Raw genomic sequence first — 21,893 nt, forward strand, 5'->3', positions numbered from 1 at the left:
TAGAGAGAAAATTATTACTTTAATTCTTTCTCTGATTGTTTATGCATTTTTACAACTTTTTGTTTTACAATATGTTTAAATAGGAATAATTCTAACTCACAGAGATCCGCCTGCCTCTGCCTCTGCCTCCCGAGTGCTGGGATTAAAGGCGTGTGCCACCACTGCCCAGCACACTACAAAGTGAGTTCCAGGAAAGGCGCAAAGCTACACAGAGAAACCCTGTCTCGAACCCCCCCCCCCAAATAGGAGTAATTCATATTTTCAGAGTAATTTAATCAGAATTTTAAGCTTTGACCAAATTTTAAGTTGAATATTTACAGACTCACCAAAGAAAATAAGTCTTGAAGACATATGCCTTTTCTATCAACTTGCTGAATTCATCATTAAACAAATGGTTCAATCTTGGGGCTGAGGACAGGGCTCACATGTTCAGCACACATAACACTCTACCTGAGGACCAGAGTTCAGATCCAAGCATCCATATCAGGTAGCTCACAACTGCCCATAAATCCAATTCCAGAGGATCTGACACCCCAGTCTCTGAGGGTAACTCATTGATGTGGTCATACTCATGCAGAGACACACAATACATAATGAAAATAGTTCTTAAAACTTCTATCATTAATTTATAATGGTTAATAGGCACTCATCTATAAAGTAGTGGACATAATAGTTCATATAATTTGTACATTTTGCATGGATGTATCAACATGTTATACAGTTATTTCTGCTTGTGTAGAACTGTACATATGTCCTTCACGTATAATAAGGAAGACATGAGGGACATCCACAGGTAGTGATGTCAGAATCCTCAGCTGCAGTGGATGTGAACCCCTGAAAGACAGGTCTGGTCCTTTCAGGTGGCTAGCAGAGAAACCTTTCACGTGAAGGGCTGGGAGCCAAGACTTACTGAACAGGAGATGGAGCTTTTAGTTTTATGTCCTTAAAAGCATTCAGTGGGTCGTCTGAATTGTGGCATGGCCAAAGCTCTCCCACCCCAGACTTTTGGGGGCCTCCCACAAAATGAGTCCTGCAGTGATTGGAATGGGGCTTCAAGCTCTTCTTATTTTCTTCATAAAGGGAAATGTCTCCAGGGTGCCTTGTGGCTGTCTATTCACAGTGAACACAACGGCTGTGGAGCATAGGATGGGCCGACAAAATTCTACCGAAAACCAACTTCTGCCATTGAGAGCTTGGGAGAGAGAGAGGAGGACTGGGAGGAAGGGCAGGTACTTTGGGTTCCAACAGCAGCCCTCACTCAACACAGCGCAGCGGCTCACCTTCCTCTCAGCACAGCGCGGCTCACCTTCTCCCTCCATGCCGAGGGCTCTGCAGCCCCCGGTCAAGGAGGTCCTCAGCTCGCCAGGTCTTCTGAGTGGCTACCTCCCCTATGCTTTTAAAATTCTCAATAGCAACAGGGAAGCTGAGGGTCTCCTGGAGCACTGCCGGGTGGTGGGAGACGTCAAAATGGTCCTGGACTCATTGTGGGAGGGGACAGCTGAGACTGAGCGGGTGCCAGCATTCCTGAGTCTCTCCAAAGGAGGTGGAATGACAGAGACCCAATAATGGCCAGAGAACCACGAAAGACAAGGGCTCCAGAAGCCGATAGGGAAGAGTGGAGGAAGCAAGTAGAGGGAGATGCCAGCCAGGGCCTAGACTCAGGCTGACACAGTTTGCTCGTCTCTCCACACGGGGGCACTCAAGCACGTTCGAATGCGCCAAAATGAGTTTGTTATTGGAAGCCCTGGGTGCTGAACGGCCTTTGGGGTCAAGGCTTCCCTTCTCACTGCATCTCAGTGCCAGGATGGGGGTGGAACAAGGTTTGGAAAGGCTGCTGACCTCCAAGTCCTTTAGCGTTTCCCTGTCTTTACACATAGACAGGCAGGCTGGAGCCAGGCATGCCCTTGAAAGGCATTGCTCCTGAGGCTTGCGCTAGGCCAGCACAGGAGTCCCCCGGCCTGTTCTAGACTTGGTCTTCCTTTCTTAAAAAGATCAGAAGAAAATGAGTATATTTTTGAAATCTTACGTGGTGGAAGGAAGACGAGTCCGGGAACAGGTGCTTCTCTGTGCCTACTCCTTTTACAAGGCCTGCCCTCCTCTCCCACCTCCTCCTACCGCCCTGCAGCCGCATTCCTACCTCAGGCTCCCAGGAGGTCTTTGCCAAAGTTAACCAAAGTCGGAAGAACAATACTAGGTGGGAGTCCCTGAAAGACAGCTGTGTGCTGCATCCCAAAGAGGATGCGATGGAAGCCGTGGCAGCGAAGCCCCGGGATACTAGGGCAGTTAGGGTTTCTTTGCTCAGCCCTAGCCTCTTGAAGCGCTCTCCCCTCTCACTGGGGCATTCGGCCCTTGCCAAGCTGGGAGTGCCCCAGCCCTGAACCCTCATCCACGACCCAACTGATGTTCAGAGACTCCTCCGGCATCCACCTCCAGCTCCCTGGGACTGGAACTCCCTAGGTGCCATCACTACAGCAGAGCGGGGTACCCCGCTGAGGAGGGAAAGGAGGAGCTGCTAGGGGCCAGGGCGGGGACCAGGAGATGAGCCGGGATGCGAGCTGGTCTCTAGGTGGTGCCAAATAATGGGGCCTAGACATGTCCCCTCCCTTGGTGTGCTTCTGGTGTTTTGCTTTCCTTCCGTCTCTTTGGTGAGGCCGAACGTGGCTGTGGCGAGGACTTAAAAAAAAAATAGCAAAGCAGAAAGAGAAAGCGATCACTCCGACCCCTGGCTTCCGCGCCGCCGGGGAGGGGGCGGAGAAGCTGAGCCAGGCAGAGTCGCTCAGCACCCAGGCGACTCGCGAGTGGCGCGGAGCGGCCGGGCTCGCCTTTCTTCTTTCCCCACCGCCTCCTTTTCCCCCCTTCTCTCTTTTCTGCTGGAGGGGGTGGGGAGAGAGGAGAGAGATAGAGAAAGGAATTTTTTTTTTCCGAAGCATCCAAGCCAGTAAGCCAGCTTGCGGCGGCCCATGGCTTCTCTGTACCAAAGGTTCACCGGCAAGATCAACACCTCGCGCTCCTTTCCGGCGCCCCCGGAGGCCAGTCGCCTCCTGGGTGGCCAGGGGCCGGAGGAGGACGCGGGCCCGAAGCCCCTAGGGCCGCAGGCGCAGGCGGCGGCACCCCGGGAGCGAGGCTGTGCGGGTGGCCGGCCCCGGTTCCAGTACCAGGCGCGGAGCGACTGTGACGAGGAGGACGTAAGAGCATCGCGGTGGGTGGGTGGCAGTGGTGGGGGCTTTGGCGGGAGTCATGGGCCTAGCGACTCCTGGGGGTCTCTGGGTCCCCTGCTGCTCTCTTGCCGTTCCCCCTGCTGTGCCCGAGCGCGCTCAGACACTCTCCTTGGCTCCTGATCTCAGTCACCATGGTCCGGAGCAGGTCTCTGCGGTGGTAGCCAGGAGTTGGTGGCTGGAGCAGGCAGGGTTTTGGAGCTGCGCCCGCTGGGATGTGGACTATGCTTGGAATTCACTAGATTCGTGGATGTCTGTTTGTAGCCGCAGCCCGCTGTGCTTCCCAAGGAGGGAAATAGATCTGTGTATGCTTGGAGTTGTGTTGTATGTTTATTTTCCTGCTCTGAGGCTCAGGGAACAGCTAGTCCAGAATCCTTCCCCCTCCTTCCACCTGTCACTGCAACTAGCCAAGGTGGCCCTCCTCTCCTCTTCAGGCTGCCCCCCTTTTCACTGTCCCCAGACACCTTCCCTCTCTACACCCGAGGATTATACCTGTGGTGTGCTTTTCCAGAAAAGAAAGAAAGAAAGTCCTAGCTCCAGAATCCTGGCCTCTGACCCAGGCCCAATACAGCTTTCGTTGCTAAGTACCATGCATGCAAATTTGGGCTGCAAGCCTGTGGGCCAGCAACTCTACTTGGGCCATCCTCCTTCCTTTAGAAGTTCTCAGAGTGGTCTCTTACTCTTGAGGCTGGAAGTCTGGGCTTCACAGACTGAATTTACTTACTACCTTAGTAGTCAAAGAGTCTTTCAGGGTACCAGTGGCTCCCGAGGTGAAATGAATTGACCTTCCAGTGGGTCAATGCCACGAGGACTTTCAGGGAGGGAGAGCTTTTTCCAAGACCTGGAGACAACAGCCAGGCTAGCCCTGAGGCAGGCAGGTCGGGCTTGGCTGGTGTAGCCTTGTAGAAATAGGTATGTAGTGTTTGAGGAGTTGCCGCGATCCCTTTGCGGTGCAGTTCTGAAGCACCTGGGTCTTTGTACCAGCCTCTTAGTCTTCCTCACTCTTGCCGGGCAGCCCATTGCCCTGAAGGGAGCAGGAGGTGTGGCTGCGAGACCTGTAGGGTCCAGAGTAACAAGACTGGGTGCTTAGTAAGTTTTGGTGTAAAGGATGTGCATGGTGGGACGGTGCTTCCGGGGGTACAGGATTTCAATCACCAGATCTTACACCACCAGTGAGGCCACACTGCTGTTAATAGTGGGGTTTGGTTTATTCTGTGAGGCACAAGGACCGCCACAGAAGTGACAAGAGTTGGAGGGAAGCCCACAGACCACAGCGAGGCATCGTGCATCTTTTTTCTCTGGTCATTTCCAGATCCTTCTGATTAGAAAGAGAAACCAAAGACTAATGTCCCTCACTCCAGTGGGCCAGTCTCAAGGAAAAAGGAAAAATTATGCTGACATCTGTTTCAAAGAACTAGAATTCCTTGAGGAGGGTATCAAGCAATGAAGAATTCTGGAGAATTCTATTTATTTAGGATCCTGGGGAACATAACTGGGTTGCAACGCGGGCATGAAAGATGCACACCCCCCTTCGCTGAAATCTGGCTTAAAAGCTTTGGATTGTGGGTCTGGAATGAGCTTGCTCTGCTAAGCAGGCTCTAGATGTCGCTAGCAGAAAGGACAGACAGGCCTGGAAGCACCAGCTGGTCTCCGCCCATCTGGATTGGGCTTGTTTGTTGTTTGTTTTGTTTAAGATCCTAGCTGGGAGCATGCATCTCCCTCTTTTCATTTTGATGCATAGCTCGAACTGCTGCTCAGATAAGCCAAAGTCTGAGGTCAGCCGCAGATCCAGGATACTGAAGCAGTGTGACATGTGTCTACTATGAGAGCTCTGAAATGGGGCTTCTCAAGCTCAGATGCATCACGCCCTGACTCTGTGTTTGTGTCCTGTAAAATACAGAAGTGTGTGTTTGCATGTACCCATGCACATGGGCATTGCTCAAGTGTGTTTTGTGTACTGTGTATATATTTTTCTATTATTGGGTCATAATAAGCACATACATGTCCTACAAAGTAGCAGTTGTGTGGGATGAAGAAGCATGAAGGTTATTCATCAAGAGCTTTATAGGTAATACAGCTGTCATGTGGAGGATTCTTAATACATGAGTAGATTTTAGCTGTTCTTACCATAATACCAAGAAAAGTAGCCGTGTGAGGTGATGGACATGTTTATTTACATACTCATCAACCTTCCTACTTCTTATATGTGCCTACAGCATCATGATGTTTACCTCCTATGTACTCAAGAAAGCATAATTAAAGTTCAACCAATGAAACAGAGTTAAATGTAGCTCCAATTTAAAAACATCCCTTAAAACAAAACAAAAACGTCCCCCTTTAAAAAAAAATTGGCAAAAGACAGATGCACAAATAAAACCTTTTTTTCTTCCAAGAACAGAGGCTGCAATTTGTTTGCAATAAAAGCTAACTGGTAAAGTTCTTTGTTTTAAACTGCTAGACATGTCAATCTCATGTTATTCTTCTTTCTTTCTTTCTTTTTTTCTTTTTAATCAAGTGGAAAGCCTAGCAGCAGAAGAAGATATGTGACTGGTTAGGACTACTTTGCTTTGTGAGGAGAGATGAGGGGGGAGGGAGGGAGGGAGGGAGGGAGGGAGGGAGGGAGGGAGAGACTGGAGAGAGAGAGAGAGAGAGAGAGAGAGAGAGAGAGAGAGAGAGAGAGAGAGAGAGAGAGAGAGAGAGACTAACTTGTGCCTACTTACTTGAGGAACCTCAATGCTCCCCTTGGAGCTGTTCCGGGTGCTGAATGCAATCTTCCCATTAGCTCATAGAAAATCTCCATCTCTTGTGTCTGAGTGAGCAGTCTGAATACAAGACTGGTGCCCTCATCACAAGTCTATGTTCTGCCAGTCAGGAATAGCTGTTGCAATATGCAGTGTATTAGTTTGTTTTCTCTTGCTGAAATAAAACATTGATCCTTTGGGCTTGATGCTCCTACATCAATCATTAATCAAGATAATGTCCTACAGAATTGCTACAGGCCAATCTTATGGACACATTTTCTCAATTGATGTTCTTTGTCTCAGATGACGCAAACTTGTGTCCAGCTGACCAAAAAAAAAAAAAAGAAAGAAAAAGAAAAAGAAAAAGAAAAACCAACCAGTACATACAGAAACAACTTCCCAGTCGGGGTCATCTGATGCTGGTAAATCTCCAGGTTAGGAAGACATAACTTTAAAACACAGTGGGTTTTATGTATCTTGCCTTAGACCCAGAGATGGAGATAAAAAGTGATATTATAATGCCTAAAAATGTGTGCAAACAAACATGAAGAGTGGGAGAAGGCTCAGTGAATAAGAAGCTTGCCATACAAGCATGGAGATGTGAGTTCATATCCCCTGAACACATGTAGAAGCTTACTATGGTAGAGTCTATAATCTCAGTGATGGTGGTAGAGATAGGAGAATCCCCAGAAGTCTGTGGGCCAGCTAGCCTGCTATGTGCAGTAGCAAGCAATGAGAGACCCTGCCTCAAATAAGATGGAAAGAGATGAATAACACCAAAGCTGTTCTCTGGCCTCCACAGAAGCATTGTGGTACTCCCCTATTTTTCCTTCTGTCTCTGTCTCTCTCACCTTTTTATTAATTAAGTAAAACAATCATGTCTGTGTATGATTGAGAAAAGGTAACTTCCATGAGATTTGAGGTACTCTACAAAGACCCAGATGAAATCTAAAGAAGTCTGTATAGAACACTCCTCACTAAAGTTGAAGGGCTAGTGATGAGCTAAGAAGATATCACCCAAGTGCAGACAGTATGACACTGTGACCAATGACCTGTTTGTCACCTGTGCAGGTCCACAGATAACCTCTTTGGGTTGTGTCATGGTTAATCACAATTGCTAAGTTGATGGGATCTGGAATCACCTGGGAACAGGCCACTGGGTGTACCAGTGGGGGATTATTTTGATTTTCGTTAGGTTAGTTGACCCTTTCGTTAGGTTAGGAAGACCCACCCACCATGGGCAGTACCATTCCCTGGGCTGAGATCATAGAGTATAGAAAAATGAGAAAGTGAGCTGAGCACCAGCCTTCTTCAGTCTGAAACCTGACTGTGTTTGGATGCTGTGTGACCACCTATCCACCTCAAACTCCTGCTGTTTTGACTCCTCTGCCGTGATAAACTGTACCCTGAACATGTGAGTGAGAATCATACATTGCTTTTGTCAAGGCATTCCGCCACAGTGACAAAGAAAGAAACTGAGATGGTGGGGCTGTCCTAGGAGTTAGAAATAAACTCAGGGGGGTCTTTCATTTTAATCAGTTTCCTTGCAAATTTTACATTTATTTAAACAAAAGCAATTGGTTGGGCAACCCCTTTGCAGAACCAGTAGCCACTTTCGTTTAGACCTCATTGTGTAGAGTTAAAAATAAGTTGACTCTAAAGAGCTGCTGAAAGTGGCTTTTAGTGAAATGTAGTGACTTGCTACATCTTGGAATTAACCGTGACTCATTTTAAAACACCAGCTTTTGTCGGGACTGTACTTGAGCATTTCTCTCCCGTCTCCGAAACGGCTGCAGGGACCTTGCACACTGCCACAGTGGTTCTTCTGTTAAGGATACATAGCCACTTCTGCTTTCTTCATTTTGGGTGACTCACATTCTCCTAATGATATTAACATGTGGATGGCCTCATTTTAAAACCACCAACTGGCCAAAGCTGAGATCCATTGATACACCACTGCCCATGATGTCAGTCAGTCCAACAGGTCCAATTCTCCAGCCTGCATGGCATTTTAGCCCTCAGTCCATCTTCTTTTTCTCTACCCTGATTGTCCAGTGGGGTTGACGTCATGTGTCCTTGGGATTTATCAGTCTTGTGACTTGTTTCCTAAGCAGCTTGCCACCACAAAGATGTCCATATACTCTGAAACTTTTTTCGCCAGTATTAAATGACTTTTAAATTTCAATTGCACATCATTTTCCTAATATGATAAAAAAAAATAATAAGGCTAAAGCTTTCTGCTGTCCTATCGTTCCCAGAACCTTCCTCATCACTTCTTGGCAGTGCCTAGAATACCCACCCCCAGAATGAGTATGGGGAATAAGGGAGTCATGTGGAGCTGTGACCAAGGAGGTGCCCAGTGCAGCAGTGTGCCTTTAACCTCCACATCAGTCATACCTGCTGGGCAGATGCTGTGGGTATAGTAGAGGTGCTCACTGAGCCCAGCAGCTGCAGGGATGGCTTACCATTATTACCTTCTGCAAACAGTTAAGGTCAGCTTCCATAATCTTTTCTCTGCCTTGGCAGCTTCCTCCCCTCTCAAACCAGTCTTGACACTCCTAGCTCCAGTTTTCATCCTCAACAGTCCTCTTTGCCTTGTCTAGCTTGGATGTAGATTTGCACTCTGTGCCTCGGTTACTACACAACCTGCACACAGTGTATCACAGGCGTGCTGTCGACCCCTTGACAGGATGCCCGTGCCATCAGATGGTTTTTCCTTTGTCTCGGTGCCATCCTAACTTTTGTTCTAGATGACAGTCATTCTAATCTTCAAAGCTTCGTGCCTTTTCATGGTACTGTATGAATTCTCCCTCCTTCCCTCCCTCCTTCTCTTCTTTTCCTACTCCCTCTGCCCATCTCTCCCTCCCTCCATCTTCCTGTTCCCCTTTGATCCCTTTCTGATCTCAGCCTTAGTTCTTTGACAAATCATTCCCTCCTCCTACCCTTTAAAGTTTGGGTCTCTGGTGTTCTTTTCATCCCCCTTCATGCTTTCTTCACCTTGGTGCAAAGGGAACATGGTGCGTCCCGTGGCTCCTGCAGAAGATTGTGAAGACAGCTTTGTTACTCAGGACTTGCCTCTCTGAAGATAATTTGCTTTTACATTTTTTTTTGAAGTGGGCAATACTAGCATTGCAAGGTCTGTGGGATAACTGGCATGATTGCCCTGCTAAGCTCTCATAAGACATATCAACAGCTTTGCAGATTATAACAAAGCATCTTCATGAATAGGTCACTAATTCCAATTGAAACTCAGCATAAATGCTCATGAACCACACCCCCCAGTGCCCACGTTCCTTTCTTGTACTAAGATTTTCACTAGGTGAGCTTCGAGTCCCCTTGTCTCCCTGTCACACCATCTCATAGCTCGCCGCTGGACATAATATTTTGGTTTTGTTTAAAAACATTTTAAAAATCTAAATTTTATTTAGATTGTTACTGCAGACTGTATTTAACACTAGAAATGTGAGTGCTCAGGGAAAGCCAGTGGTCGCTTAGCTTCACTATAAATTCTTTCAATAAACATTGGTCAGAGTCCGAGCCATGTACGTAGCAAGGACATGAAAAGTTCTTCCTTTTCTGAGTACAGTGAACCTGGACACAGGAAGCTGAAGATGCTACTGGACAGTAGCACATTGCTCTGCACAGAGAAGCCGTGCCAGCGGAATGAGGAGGGAAGCCAAAAACAGCATCAAAGATGCCTCACCTCTGCTCTGCACCTGCAAGCTTCAGGCAGCACCACCCCTGCCTCATGTCCCCCGTACAGTTGCCTCGACCTGGGAGGAAAATCAGGACAAGGAACCAATCTTTGCACTTGCAACACTAACAAGAACAGGCTGCCCTGGCTTGTTATCGGGCAGGTCAGTTGTTAACTGTGAACCACAGCAAACAAATTTTGACATGTTAACAAGCTTTTGCTCTTTAAAACTAGCAAAAAAAAAATGTGTCTGTGAAGCAGGAATGTGATCCCTTCCCAGGGGACATGAGCTGTTGGCAGTAAGGGATTTTGAGGTAGGTATGAAAGCCAAATTTACATGGCATGCTAGTTTTTTTTAATTGCTGCCAGCACACATTTCCAAATTTTACATGGATCTGTTACCTAGAGGTTAAGGAGACCCCAGAGTATTAGAATTCCATAATATTAATTTTGTGCTATGGTGCTGGCTCATTTTTCCTATATGAGATGAGCCTTCTTGTATCACTAGTGGAGAATGGTTGTGTCTAGATGCTGGCCCTAGATGGCCTTTTTTCCCTTCCATATAGTAGAACTTTTTCATTTCTTACCCAAAGCTTTTTATCCTTTCCAGTCGGATTGATGAATGAGTTTAATTTTTGTGAGCAACTGGCAGGAGTTGCTGAGTGAGATGTACATGCTGATTGTAGCCGACCCCGCTCCTTTTAATTACTCTGACGATAATAATGCATTAATCAAGTACTGGAGAAGTACTTCCCTCGATGCGCGATATTGATCCTCTCGTGCAGTGTTGCCTATAAAAATAATAATCCTGTGATCCTTTTAAAATTAAACTCTGCTTAATAAATTGAATGTTAAGGGCACAAGGGGACCTGCAAGCCATGTCATGGTTTTCTTCCATTTCAAGATTATTGATTTGATTTTATAGAGATGTAAAACACGTGTGCCCTTTCCCGGGAACAGCTTTTGCAACGTTTTCCTTAAAATTAGGCCCAGCTTTCTGAACTTATTTTGGGTGGAGTTTTTTTTATTTTTTAATAGATAACCTCTCATTTTACAGATGACTAGACTACAATGTCATCAAGTAGATGACACCAGACAAATCACATAGGTTTCTGGATTCCTAGTCTCACTCTTCTTTCTTTTCTTTATATGCCACTGTAATTAAGCTGGGAAATTAACTTAATTATGTCTGTGAGTTAGAAATGGGGCCTGGCCGGGCGGTGGTGGCGCACGCCTTTAATCCCAGCACTCGGGAGGCAGAGGCAGGCGAATCTCTGTGAGTTCGAGGCCAGCCTGGGCTACCAAGTGAGTTCCAGGAAAGGCGCAAAGCTACGCAGAGAAACCCTGTCTTGAAAAACCAAAAAAAAAAAAAAAAAAAAAAAAAAGAAAGAAAGAAATGGGGCCTGGAGAGATGGCTCAGTAGTTAAGAGCATTTGTTGCGCTTCTGAAAGAACTGAGTTTGATTCCTAGCACCCACATCGTGGCTCACCAGCTGTAACTCCTTCTCCAAGGGATCTGATACCCCCTCTGGCTTCTACAGGTACCCTCATACATGTGTATGTGCATACACACAGTCACACATAAATGTTTAAAAAATATGTGAACATAAAATATAAGCCTAAGTATTTTTGATTCTGGGTGGTTATACTGTTTGCCGGGGGTGGGGTGGGGGCTGGGTCCAGCTTCGTTTTTCTGTAAGATTCACCCACTTTCTTCAGTAGTTTTCCCTTTGTGCACAATAAGCAGCTTTATGTTTTCTAGTATCACTCATATGCACCTTAAGCCTAGCCTAGCAAGAGTTCATTTTTGTTCCACCACGATGGTGAGCATGCAAACACACACACACACACACACACACACACACACACACACACACACACACACACAGGAAAGCTAGACTTCTACAAGACCTCTGAGATGCAGGGAGTGAAGGTACAGGTGTGGAGGGATGCCTGACTCTGGAGGGAGGCTTAGTTGTTGGGGTTCAGCTCTCAACAGGCCTTAGGGGGATGGCTGGCATAGAAAATGGATAACAGTGTACAAAGGAGGGGGAATCCCATGTCTCCAGATACAAAGCATCTTAGCTCCTCAAACAGCTTCTGTCTGGCAGAAGCACATAGACTTATCTCAGCCAATACTGAGTGAGTCTACAAACAACCTGCAGATGTTTGGAAGTCAGAAAAGTCGCCCTGGCTATAAGCCTAGTGAGAATGAAAAATAGAAACACACACACACACACACACACACACACACACACACACACACACACACATTTATTTTAATTCAAATGAAACCTATTTTTTGAAGATCATCAAAGTCACTATAGAAATCAATTTTTAATCTTCTTTAGTGGATAGATTTCATGTCGGCATCAGCATTTACCTTAGATAAGTTGGGGCCAATTTTTAATATAATGTTAAGATTTTAAAAAGTGGAATAAAGGATGTAGGTTCCTGTCCAAACTGAGAATTGAGAAAATAGATTTTTTTCCCGTCTCCTGCTCTTCACCATTGTGGGAAGGTTTATAGACAGAGCAAATGGAACAAGTACAGCGTCTTTCAGACAGCAGTGGCCTCCTCACCATGTTACCCACAATATATTCATCTAACCTGTATCTCCTCTCTTATATAAACAATATGTGCATCTATCTTCATATACCACTCTGCGTGAAATGCACAATGTATGCATCTCACTTTAATATGGCCCCACATACTGCATGTCCAATGTCTCTCACCCCATATATCCACTCTCTATTATAGACATAATCTGTGACAGAATAGACCTAAGGTGAGGTCAATCAGAGGAGTGCAGGAATGGAGGAGGGGTGGAGTGTGGCAATACTTGGAATCAGAGAGCTTTCCTAAGGGGAGAGGTTGGAAGATGAGGCAGAGGTGGAGAACTTGCTCCAGCTGCCTGAAGACGTGAGAATGGAAGACAGTATAGTGCCTCTCACAGAAGCTTGGGGAACAATGTCTGGCTTGTTGTGCCTCCCTGTCCATCTGTCTGTCTATCTGTCTAGAAGGCACTGGTGTTGCAGTGCTCAGATAGGGTCTGCCTATATTCTGAGAAGCAAGTTAACGGCCTCATCACAGTCTGGCTAGCCTGAGTGGGCTGCAGCAGAGGACACATGTCTTTCTTCTGTGTCACTGGCCATCTTTTAGTTCTTGGCCCTAATGGGTTCTGTCGTGAAGTGGTGGGTTCACAGAGTGCTTTCTGAAATTATATATATATATATAGTAAAAATACGCATATATGAATACATATAAAATGTGTGCCTGGTGTCAGAAGAGGTCAGAGGAAGGCATAGATCCCTTAGAACTGGCGTCACAGACAGTTGTGAGCTGCCATGCGGGGTCTGGGAATTGAACCCTGGTCCTCTATCAGAGCAGCCAAAGCTCTTAGCTCTCCAGCCCCCTCTGAATTTTCAGGGCAAATATTCCTGTGTCTCACAGGTTTTGCAGTTCTCTGATAAACCGGTGAGGAAATTGCCCACAGGAAGGCTGCGGAGGCTGGGGTGCTGAGGCACAGGGACGGGCCTCACTGCTCCTTTCTCAGGGGAGGAACAGAAGGGCGCTAGAGTCTGTGTGGGGTCTGTGCGGAGCTGGTGGACCACAGGGGCAGGACCAGGCCTCTAGGTTGACCACAGCACAAGGCAGCCTCCTAAATGTCTGTAAGGGTTCACTTAGGAATGTGGCCTCCAGGAGCCTGGAGTGGAGGCTGTGAAGTCAGCAACAGAGAGCCTGGGGCAGGCCCTCAGAGTTGACGTTTCTGGTAACGTGAAATTCAATTATTTGGTTCAAGCACTTGGCATTGTTTCTTGTCTCCACGATAGATACATGTATTTGGACCAAGGCTGTTTTCAGCTTAGAAGGTGAAGGTATGTGCTTCATCTGAACATTTCCCTCCAATGCAGTCCCCTTCCCCCCAGTTATTGCCATGCCCAGGAATCTTTAATTTCTACTCTGTATGTGGAAAGGGCACTTGGGGAGTCTCTTCTTTACTTCCAGAATTTTAGCTCTTGCAAAAGTATAAGAAAGTCAACCCCATCTCTTCACCCTCACTAGCTGTCTATTAAAGGAGGGGATGCTGGGAAAGGCAGGGCACTGTTCCTATAGAAACCAAGCTGCTGGTACAGCAGGGCCTCTGGCTTCCGTGTTGGGCAGCTGGCCTTGCTGAATGCAAAATCACCCACATTATTCCTCATTGCGTCTTCTGGCCTTGTTTAGCTCATGTCAATCAGCATGGGACAGGAGGCACCTCAGCAGAATCCTGAGGTAGATCCGCCCCTCCAGTGACCTCACTGACCCTGCTGCCTCTGTGCTTTTATTTCACTACATCAGGGAGATTAGCATCTCGAATTCTGGACTTCTGTACTGCAGGGGTTCATCCCAGAGTCCCAGGATGCAAGGAGGACTTGAGTGTTCCCGGCAGCCCCTCTGCATTAGCATCCTCTGCCTAGTACCTCAGAAGCATCATCCTACTTAAACAGAGAAAGATTTCCAACTCTGCTCAGGGTGTTCCTGTCCGTTTCCCAAGTCCAGTCCACAGTGGCTTCCTTGGGTCCTGATCCTAGTGCATCAGGTGTCTGCTCTACAGGAGCCCTGCATAATTAGATCCACCTGCAAGGCAAGATCCACCACAGGCAACCCCACCTCATCTCACTCAGAGCAACGACCTGAAGGTGTGATATGGTCTGTCCTCTGATGACATCTGGCTTAGTGACTCTCATCTACCAAAAACATTCACATTTATCTATCTACCAACCCCTTATCCTAGACAACCCCCCCCCCAAAAAAAACACACACCTTATCTGCCTGACTGCTCCCATTGGCTGAGGCTCAAGTTTCCTCTAGCATCACTTTCTCAAGAACTCCAGCCCATCCTCCCCTCCTTGGTTAGAATTGGAGCCCAGCCTATTTGCTACCCCCAGGCTCCCCCACCCCACTACCATTTGATCTTCCCTTGCCACAGTGCTGAACACTTTCTGATACATTATACAATAGACTTATCGTGTCTCTTTTCATTTCTATTCTCCCGTGTCAGAATCTTGGCTGAACTGGGAATAAGGACTTTGGGCTGTTTTGTTATCAAATACACATAATGCCTGTGACATCACAAGGAATAAGTCTGTTTGTGAAATGACTGAGTGATGGCACCAGACTCTGATCCCTTCCATCTGAGTAAACCTGCTTTCTTTAATCCTACTTGCCAATTTGTTTTTTGTTGTTGTTGTTTATGGTTTCTTTTTTAAAGATAATGCTGGGGATTTAATTTCAAGTCTGAAGCATGCTAGTTAGGCTGGCCTGTTGAGCTATCTTGTTAAAACTCTAAGCTAGCAAACACATTAAAATTGAAAACATTCTAAAAGCAAATTTTTTTTGAACTTTTCCTATGGCCTCTTCTACGTGTCTGAAAAGGAATTCTCTTTTCAATTGCCAGGTTGTTGGGCTAAGCAGAGGTTCTTTTTGACTGCTCAGCCTAAGAGAACAGATGGGCAAGTGGTTATTAGGAAAACAGCGGTGTGGGGACTGGAGAGATGGCTCAGCAGTTAAGAGAAAGCACTGCTTTTCCAGAGGATTCAGGTTTGATCTCCCACATTGGGTGTCTCATAGCTGCCTGTAACTTCAACTCCAGGTGATCAGATGCCCTCTTCTGCCCTCCTTGAGTATAGCACTCATGTATACATATACATATACACATCACACGCCTAATTACATTTTTTGAATCTTAAAAAGAGATAATAGAAGAACGTATTTTTATATAATCAGCATTTAGCATTTGCAATATCCTATATTGTTTTAATAAATTTGACAAGTATGAATTCAGTTAAAATAGTCTCTATTTTTGCTGAATTTTTTGGTTATTGGAGAATAGAAGCTAATAAATAGCTAAGAGTCCCACAAAGGAAAGTGATTCCTATAAGAACAGCAGGGTAGTGAGTCACTTTGATCAGAACTTTGCATTACCTAAATCAATATAATTGAAAGAAAAAAAAACACATAGCTTCTTTTTTTTATGATCACATCTTTTTCTGACAGGTAGGAAATCAAATGAGAGTATTTTTGAACCCTGCATCATTAGAGGCAAACGCAAATTACCAGACCAAATGCAATGTTTCTGCCAGGAAAAAAAAATGTTCCTGGGTTCTGTAATCTCTCTGAAATTGCCTGAGGCTCTCTGGCTGTGCATAGCACCCATTTCTATGATAATGTAATCAGATCCGTCTTGAAGGATGGAGCTGGAGCAGGCAGCTCACCTTTGCCTTAGCTCTGCCCCTCTGCAGAAGAACTTGGACACCTGCCCTTCTGGCAATGTCAGGGCTGAAATGAACCAAAATGTGTAGGACAAAGGTCTGCAGCTGCCAGACAGGGTTGGGTGAGGTCTAGGTTTTAGATGTCTGCATATCTGCACTCCCTACAGTGAGCAGTGTGACAACCCTGGATACTTGAACCAAAGCCTGCCCTGTGAAGTCAAGACATCTCAGGCAGTAAGCTAAGCAAATAACCAAACCTTGTGGGCAAACCATGGCCTTCATCTAACGAGGCATTGCCATTTGTGGCAAGTTCTAGAAGCTTCCCCAGTGTCCTAGTGCCCAGCTTCTTAAACTGTGAGATTCATCACTGGTCTGATGTCATTTAACTCCATATGGAGGTCATAGAAGTTTTGGCAACAGGGAGAGGTCTCTGAATGCACAATAACTAAGAGGTCAATCAAATGCAAAGGTGCAATGAGTCAGAGGTGTTTCCAGCAACAACAGCCTGTGTTGTGTCCCTTGACTTCACAGTAGCCTTGATGCTGAGCTCATTTTATACGATGTATTTATGCGAAGTGATGTTCTCAGCATCAATAATTATAAAATTAAAATATCAATCAACTCTGAAAAGTACTGAAGATGCTGTGTCCCAAAGAATTAAGTATTTATCCAAGACTGAATTATTTATATAAAATAAACAAGCAACCTATCTCATTAATATGCAAATTTATTTTCACTGTTCATAAATGATGGAGTCACATGTATCCCAGAGACTTGTGTGAAAATAAGTTTCTCTGACTGATCAGCAGTAAATGTTAGATTTGGAGACATAGTATATATTCCTGTATACCTGGGGTGAAATAAAATTTTCTTAGGGAAAAGGGGTTATAAAAAGACAAAATTTAGGCACCCCACCTTAGTGCCTATGGTTAAAGATGCTGCAAATAGTTAATCCACTCTCTGGTCACTGGATTTCAGTTGCCAAGGGGTCTCAGAACAGTTAAGAACAGAAGTTGTATAGAAATACTCTTTCTGCTGTCATCACACCAGGACCAGGAATGTGAGTGATTGGCAAAGCTCTAAAGCTCAGCAGCTAGTTCAAGTGCAAAGAAGATGGTGTCGGTAGGGCATCTAAAAAGCCACTGCACGTCACCAGAGGTATTTCAAGCTGACCTTCTGTTCCTGAGATGACCTGAGATCCCTTGTGCATCCACAGGGCAGCCAGCCACCAGCAGGGATGTCAAGCATAAGCTCCACAGAGCTGATTCTCTACCGCCCCTCTTGAATGTCCCCACTGGGCCCAGTGATGCTCCTACAGGGAGTAAAGGTCTCAAGGTGGTACACTGTGAGACCAATTTCTGGCTATCACTTCCAGTCTCTGGATATGAATCACAAGGTGCATCCAGTGTGGGATAGACCAATGACCTTGCAAAAAGGGTCAGAGGTTGAGGAAGAAACAAAAGAATGGTGGATAATTGGGGAAGGCTGCCATGGAGGAAACCTCAGAGGAGATGGATGACTAGACACAGCTTACAAGGAGACAAGGGGTATGGATGACTTCCAGGGCTGGTGGAATTTGCCTGTTCTAGCATTCTTCCTGGGTTGCAGGGAAGGCCCAGTGTGCCTGTGAGAACAGCTGTGCTCAGCAGCATGTATAAGCCATGAAGTCCACTTTAACCAGCACCTAACACAGACTTTAGGCTGTGATTTGGAGTCTTGGCTTTAAACTACTGTACTGCTCTGAATCCCAGGGTTCCCAATGAGAGCAAGCAGGGAAGGGCGGGACATACAACTAACAGAATGTTGCCCCCCAAAAAAGCAATTGTGCTCTTTAAATATTTTACTTGAATGTGCAATTTCAGATGAAGAAAGGGTTTGAGAATTGAATGAGCTCTGCTGGAGGAGCAGCCACTTATTCTGTGAACTCCGAGATATCCAGCAGGCTTGCATGATGAGATGTTCTCATTACAGCTGAGAAAGGCACTGCATGGAGAAATGAATCGAGCCTGTACTCACACCGCCATTAGGGTTGGCAAGACTAGACATTGTTTGTTGGTTGACTCAAAGGCCCCCAGAGACAGGAAAGCACAGTGGCACTGCCTGTTCCAGGCTCTGACCTCTGAGCTTGGATGCCGATCCCCGCATCACTCTCTACTCAAGGGCTTCAGCGTTCTTACTTGCAATATGGGAAACAATTGCAGTCTGCCTCATGTCGGTTGGTGGTGAAAGCTGGGTTCATATGTCGGAAACACAGAGAATCGCCCTTGGCCGGCCAGACTGGTGGAGTAGGTATGTTGTAACATTCTTTTGAATGTTGATGCTACAAAGGGCAGAAAACTGAGCGGCTGCAGGTCAGAGCTAGCTTAGGGCTAGAAATGTCATAGGTGTAGGGGGTTGGGTAGGTGCTGGTGACGTGACCGCTCCTGTGTGAAGCCAGCCATGGCCTCGAGCGAAGGAGTGGGGGAGAAGTGAAAATAGGCCATTTCCTTTCACCTGAAATAAGTTTCTCCTTCCCCATTATACCACAAGGAACAGAAGGATGTCCCCCCTGACCCTCAATAATAACCAACCAGCAGTCATTTCTGTACCTGTGACACCAAATGGGGGCTCTATTAGCAGATGAAAAGCCAGGCACAGACAGAAGTGAGAGACACAATCCCCAAGCCAAGAAATGAACACCTTAGGGCAATAGAGAGGAGAAAGAAAGTCACAGGGATGGAGTCCTGGAACCTAGTTAAAACATGGCCCCCCCTTAGAGTCAGTGGTCTCCAAGTGCTGGAGCCCCTCCTCTGTCTTGGGAGTCTGAACTCTCTCCAACAAACTTGACTTTCCCTGGATTTTTCCACCTTTTAATTCCTTAACCAACAGAGGAGAACCCATACCCTAGCAGGAATAGATTGCATTTATATAATTTAATGCACAGGGTAATTGGGGAGCTTGGTTATGAGACAACTGGATGATTGCATGCCCTCCTGTCCCAGTTTCCTTGAACATGGCTTTGGGCTCATACCACCCTTCTTGGGGGTCATCAAGGAGACATGGTGAACACAGTAATAAAGGTTTCTTTCCCATCTGTATTCATATATTGATATCCAGGCCCCAAATTATGGGATATAGAATGGAGCATTTGAAAAGTAATTAGATTGTGAGACTGGGGCCCTGATGAATAAGATTGGTGCCCTTATATCAGACCTTAGAGAGTGTCCTAACTCTCCATCTTCCTTGTAGGATACATTTGGAAGCTACAGTTTATACCCTAGTACAGGGCCCTCCCCAGAGCCTGACCACACTGACTATGACCTCAGCAACCAACCTCCAGTCTGTGAGGAGTCAGTTTCTGTGGTCTCTGGTACCCATCTGAGTTTCACTCTACACTTTTCAGAGATAAGGAGGGCCATCCTACTTGGGCTGACTCTGGCTTCCCTGACACAGAGGATGCAGCCTAGCTGTCTTCCCAGGACCAGAGTGAAGCACAGGGGTGCAGGCAGCATAGACGTGTGCTGAGATGTCTGCTCTCTCTCTCTCCCAGGAGCTTTCACAGTGTCTGAGCTTGCTCACTTCAGGCTGACTTATCAGACAGCGTGCCAAAGAAAGCAAGAACAAGAGAGGCCAACACAAGCAACACAGTGGAAATGCACCCAAGTTTGTGCTGGTCAAATCTTTTGAGGATCTTCTGCAAGCTCACAGTTATCAGGATGAAACACTACAAAGTTGAAACCTTAGTAAATCAGACATGAGAGGGTGTTGTGTGGTTTTCCCAGGGAGATGTGAACAGATGTCTGTTTATCCCAAATGGAGCACCAGCAAAATACCTAAGTGAACCAGAAAGTTTGTTGGGGTTACTTAGAGGGGTGTGGGTAAGGGGTTACTTACAGAAGCATGGATGACTGAAAGGCAGCATTGTCACCAAGAAGCCACCCCTGCCTGGGTGACAACTCACAAAACCTGTATGCCTGGGACTCTCTGTATATTTTGCAGGTACCTGGATTAGTTTGGAAGAATCTTTTCTCCCCAGCAATGACTTTTGCTTATCTAACCTTGGGAGGGGCCTTGTGGATCTTGTAATTTTCAGGAGCTTCCTGAGACTGCTCTGTGTTTCCTTTCCAAGTCTTGAAGGGATGTTTAAAGAACTGTCAACACAACAGATGGTACATGGTTATAAAAATCTAACAGTTGGTGCTGTTAGCTAAAACATTCAGGGGCTGTGTGAATGTTCTGGAGGTTCCCACATGACCTGAAGGCCGCTTACCTCTCAAGAGCCAAAGTACAGTCAGTGTGGCAGAGAAACTCTACAGTACTCTGGTATGACCCAACCTGGTGACATCCAGGGTCACCTACCTATATTTCTCAGGCAGGATTTCTCACAGTCTGTGCCTTCTAATCTCAAGCATTTAGGAATGGGAGTGTCTACCTCAAGAAGGGAGGGCACGTTTTTGGAAAAGGATGAGAAAGGCTTAGAGAAGCTTTCTCTAACTGTGAGGCAAGGTGCAGATTTTAGTGCAGTAAGTCAGGGGGAAGAGACAGGAGTTTGAGTAGCTCCTGAATGCACAGGAAGGTATGGATGCTTCCTGTATTTTCCGCTAACTCCCCATCGCCATCAGAGCACATCTGACAGTGCAGAGTAGTCACCACCCGCTGGCATTCCTCCTGGTTTTTCTGGCTCCAGCTCTGGCCTGTGCTCAGTGCACAGAGTTCAAATAAACTCTGTTGATGAGAAGAATATAAGATTTCACTTTAAAAATACAATTATGGAGAGCTTCATTTAATCTAATTCATGAGCATCCGTGGTGTGTGTGTATAATCAACTGTCAGCTTTGCAGTTCTGTCCAAGGAAGATTGGGTTCCTGTTAGTGCAGAGCTTAGTCGGGGAACTGCCAGGGCAGTTTCTAAACTGTCTTTTGAAAATCTGTACACACAGGCTGGGGAGATGTCTTACTTGGTACAGAGCTTGTCTTGCCAGCTTGTGGACCTGACTTTGATCTTGAGGGCCCACACTAAAAGATAGACATGGTAGAATTATATGCTTATAATTCCAGCACTCAGGGGCTGGACAGAGGCAGATATCTGGAGCTCACTGGCCAGCCATCCTAGCCTCTGCAGTGAGCCCAGGCACTGAGAGACGTCTCAAAACAACAAACGCGTGGATAGTGTCTGAGGAACACCTGATTTTTGACCCCTGGCCTCTATATTCACACATTCACATATATATACCTGCACGCACGCACACACACACACACACACACACACACACACACACACACACACACACACAGAGACAGAGAGAGAGAGAGAGAATTTGCACATTTATTAAGAGGTTTTCGTGACCAAAAAGTTTAGAAAACATTAAATTCTTCAAAGTTGTTTTAATGGCTCCAATTGCACTTCACAGTGAATAGGAGAATACTAAGCAGAGGTATTTTTGGAGATATTTCACACTTATTTTTGTCGGTTTAGGTTTGTGATAGAGTTTGGGGACAGAAATTGTGTGTCCCTTTTCATTCAGCAGCAAGAGGGATTCTTCACTTCTGTCTCCCATAGCCATCCTCACTGTGGTGGTTTGAGTGAAAATAGGCCCCATAGGCTCATAGGGAGCGGCACTGTTAGGAGATTCCATCTTGTTGAAGTAGGTGTGGCCTTGTTGGAAGAAGTGTGTCATTGGGGGCGGGCTTTGAGGTTTCAGGTACACAAGCTAGGCCCAGTGTCTTTTTTTCTTCCTATTGCCTGGTGATCTAGATGTAGAACTCTCAGCTCCTTCTCCAGCACCATGTCTTCCTGCATGCTACCATGCTTTCCGCCATGATGATAATGGACTAAACCTCTGAACTGAACTGTAAGCCAGCCCCAACTAAATGTTTTCCTTTATAGGAGTGTCCGTGGTCATGATGTCTTTAACAGCAATAGGAACCCTAATTAAGACATTCATTTCATTCTATCACACTGTCTTTGTTTTCTCTGCCCATATTTATTACAGAGTTTCTATAACCAAACAC

The 21,893-nt window shown here is 46.1% G+C and overlaps 1 protein-coding gene across 2 annotated transcripts in view; it reads left to right on the forward strand.

The window, feature by feature from the left end:
* Dpp6 (dipeptidyl peptidase like 6) overlaps positions 1-21,893 on the forward strand; it is a 790,869-nt gene that overhangs the window by 132,177 nt on the left and 636,799 nt on the right. The window contains exon 1 of one of the 2 annotated variants that reach the window (XM_042273275.2): positions 2,862-3,185. The exons of the other annotated variant lie outside the window; for it this stretch is intronic. Coding sequence (XP_042129209.1) covers positions 2,961-3,185 — 225 coding nt within the window. The 5' untranslated portion in view covers positions 2,862-2,960. Of the gene's footprint in view, positions 1-2,861; positions 3,186-21,893 lie in introns of those variants that run through there. 2 annotated transcript variants of the gene reach the window in all.

This window comes from Peromyscus maniculatus, chromosome 3, assembly GCF_049852395.1.
Source record: "Peromyscus maniculatus bairdii isolate BWxNUB_F1_BW_parent chromosome 3, HU_Pman_BW_mat_3.1, whole genome shotgun sequence".
NCBI lineage: Eukaryota > Metazoa > Chordata > Mammalia > Rodentia > Cricetidae > Peromyscus > Peromyscus maniculatus.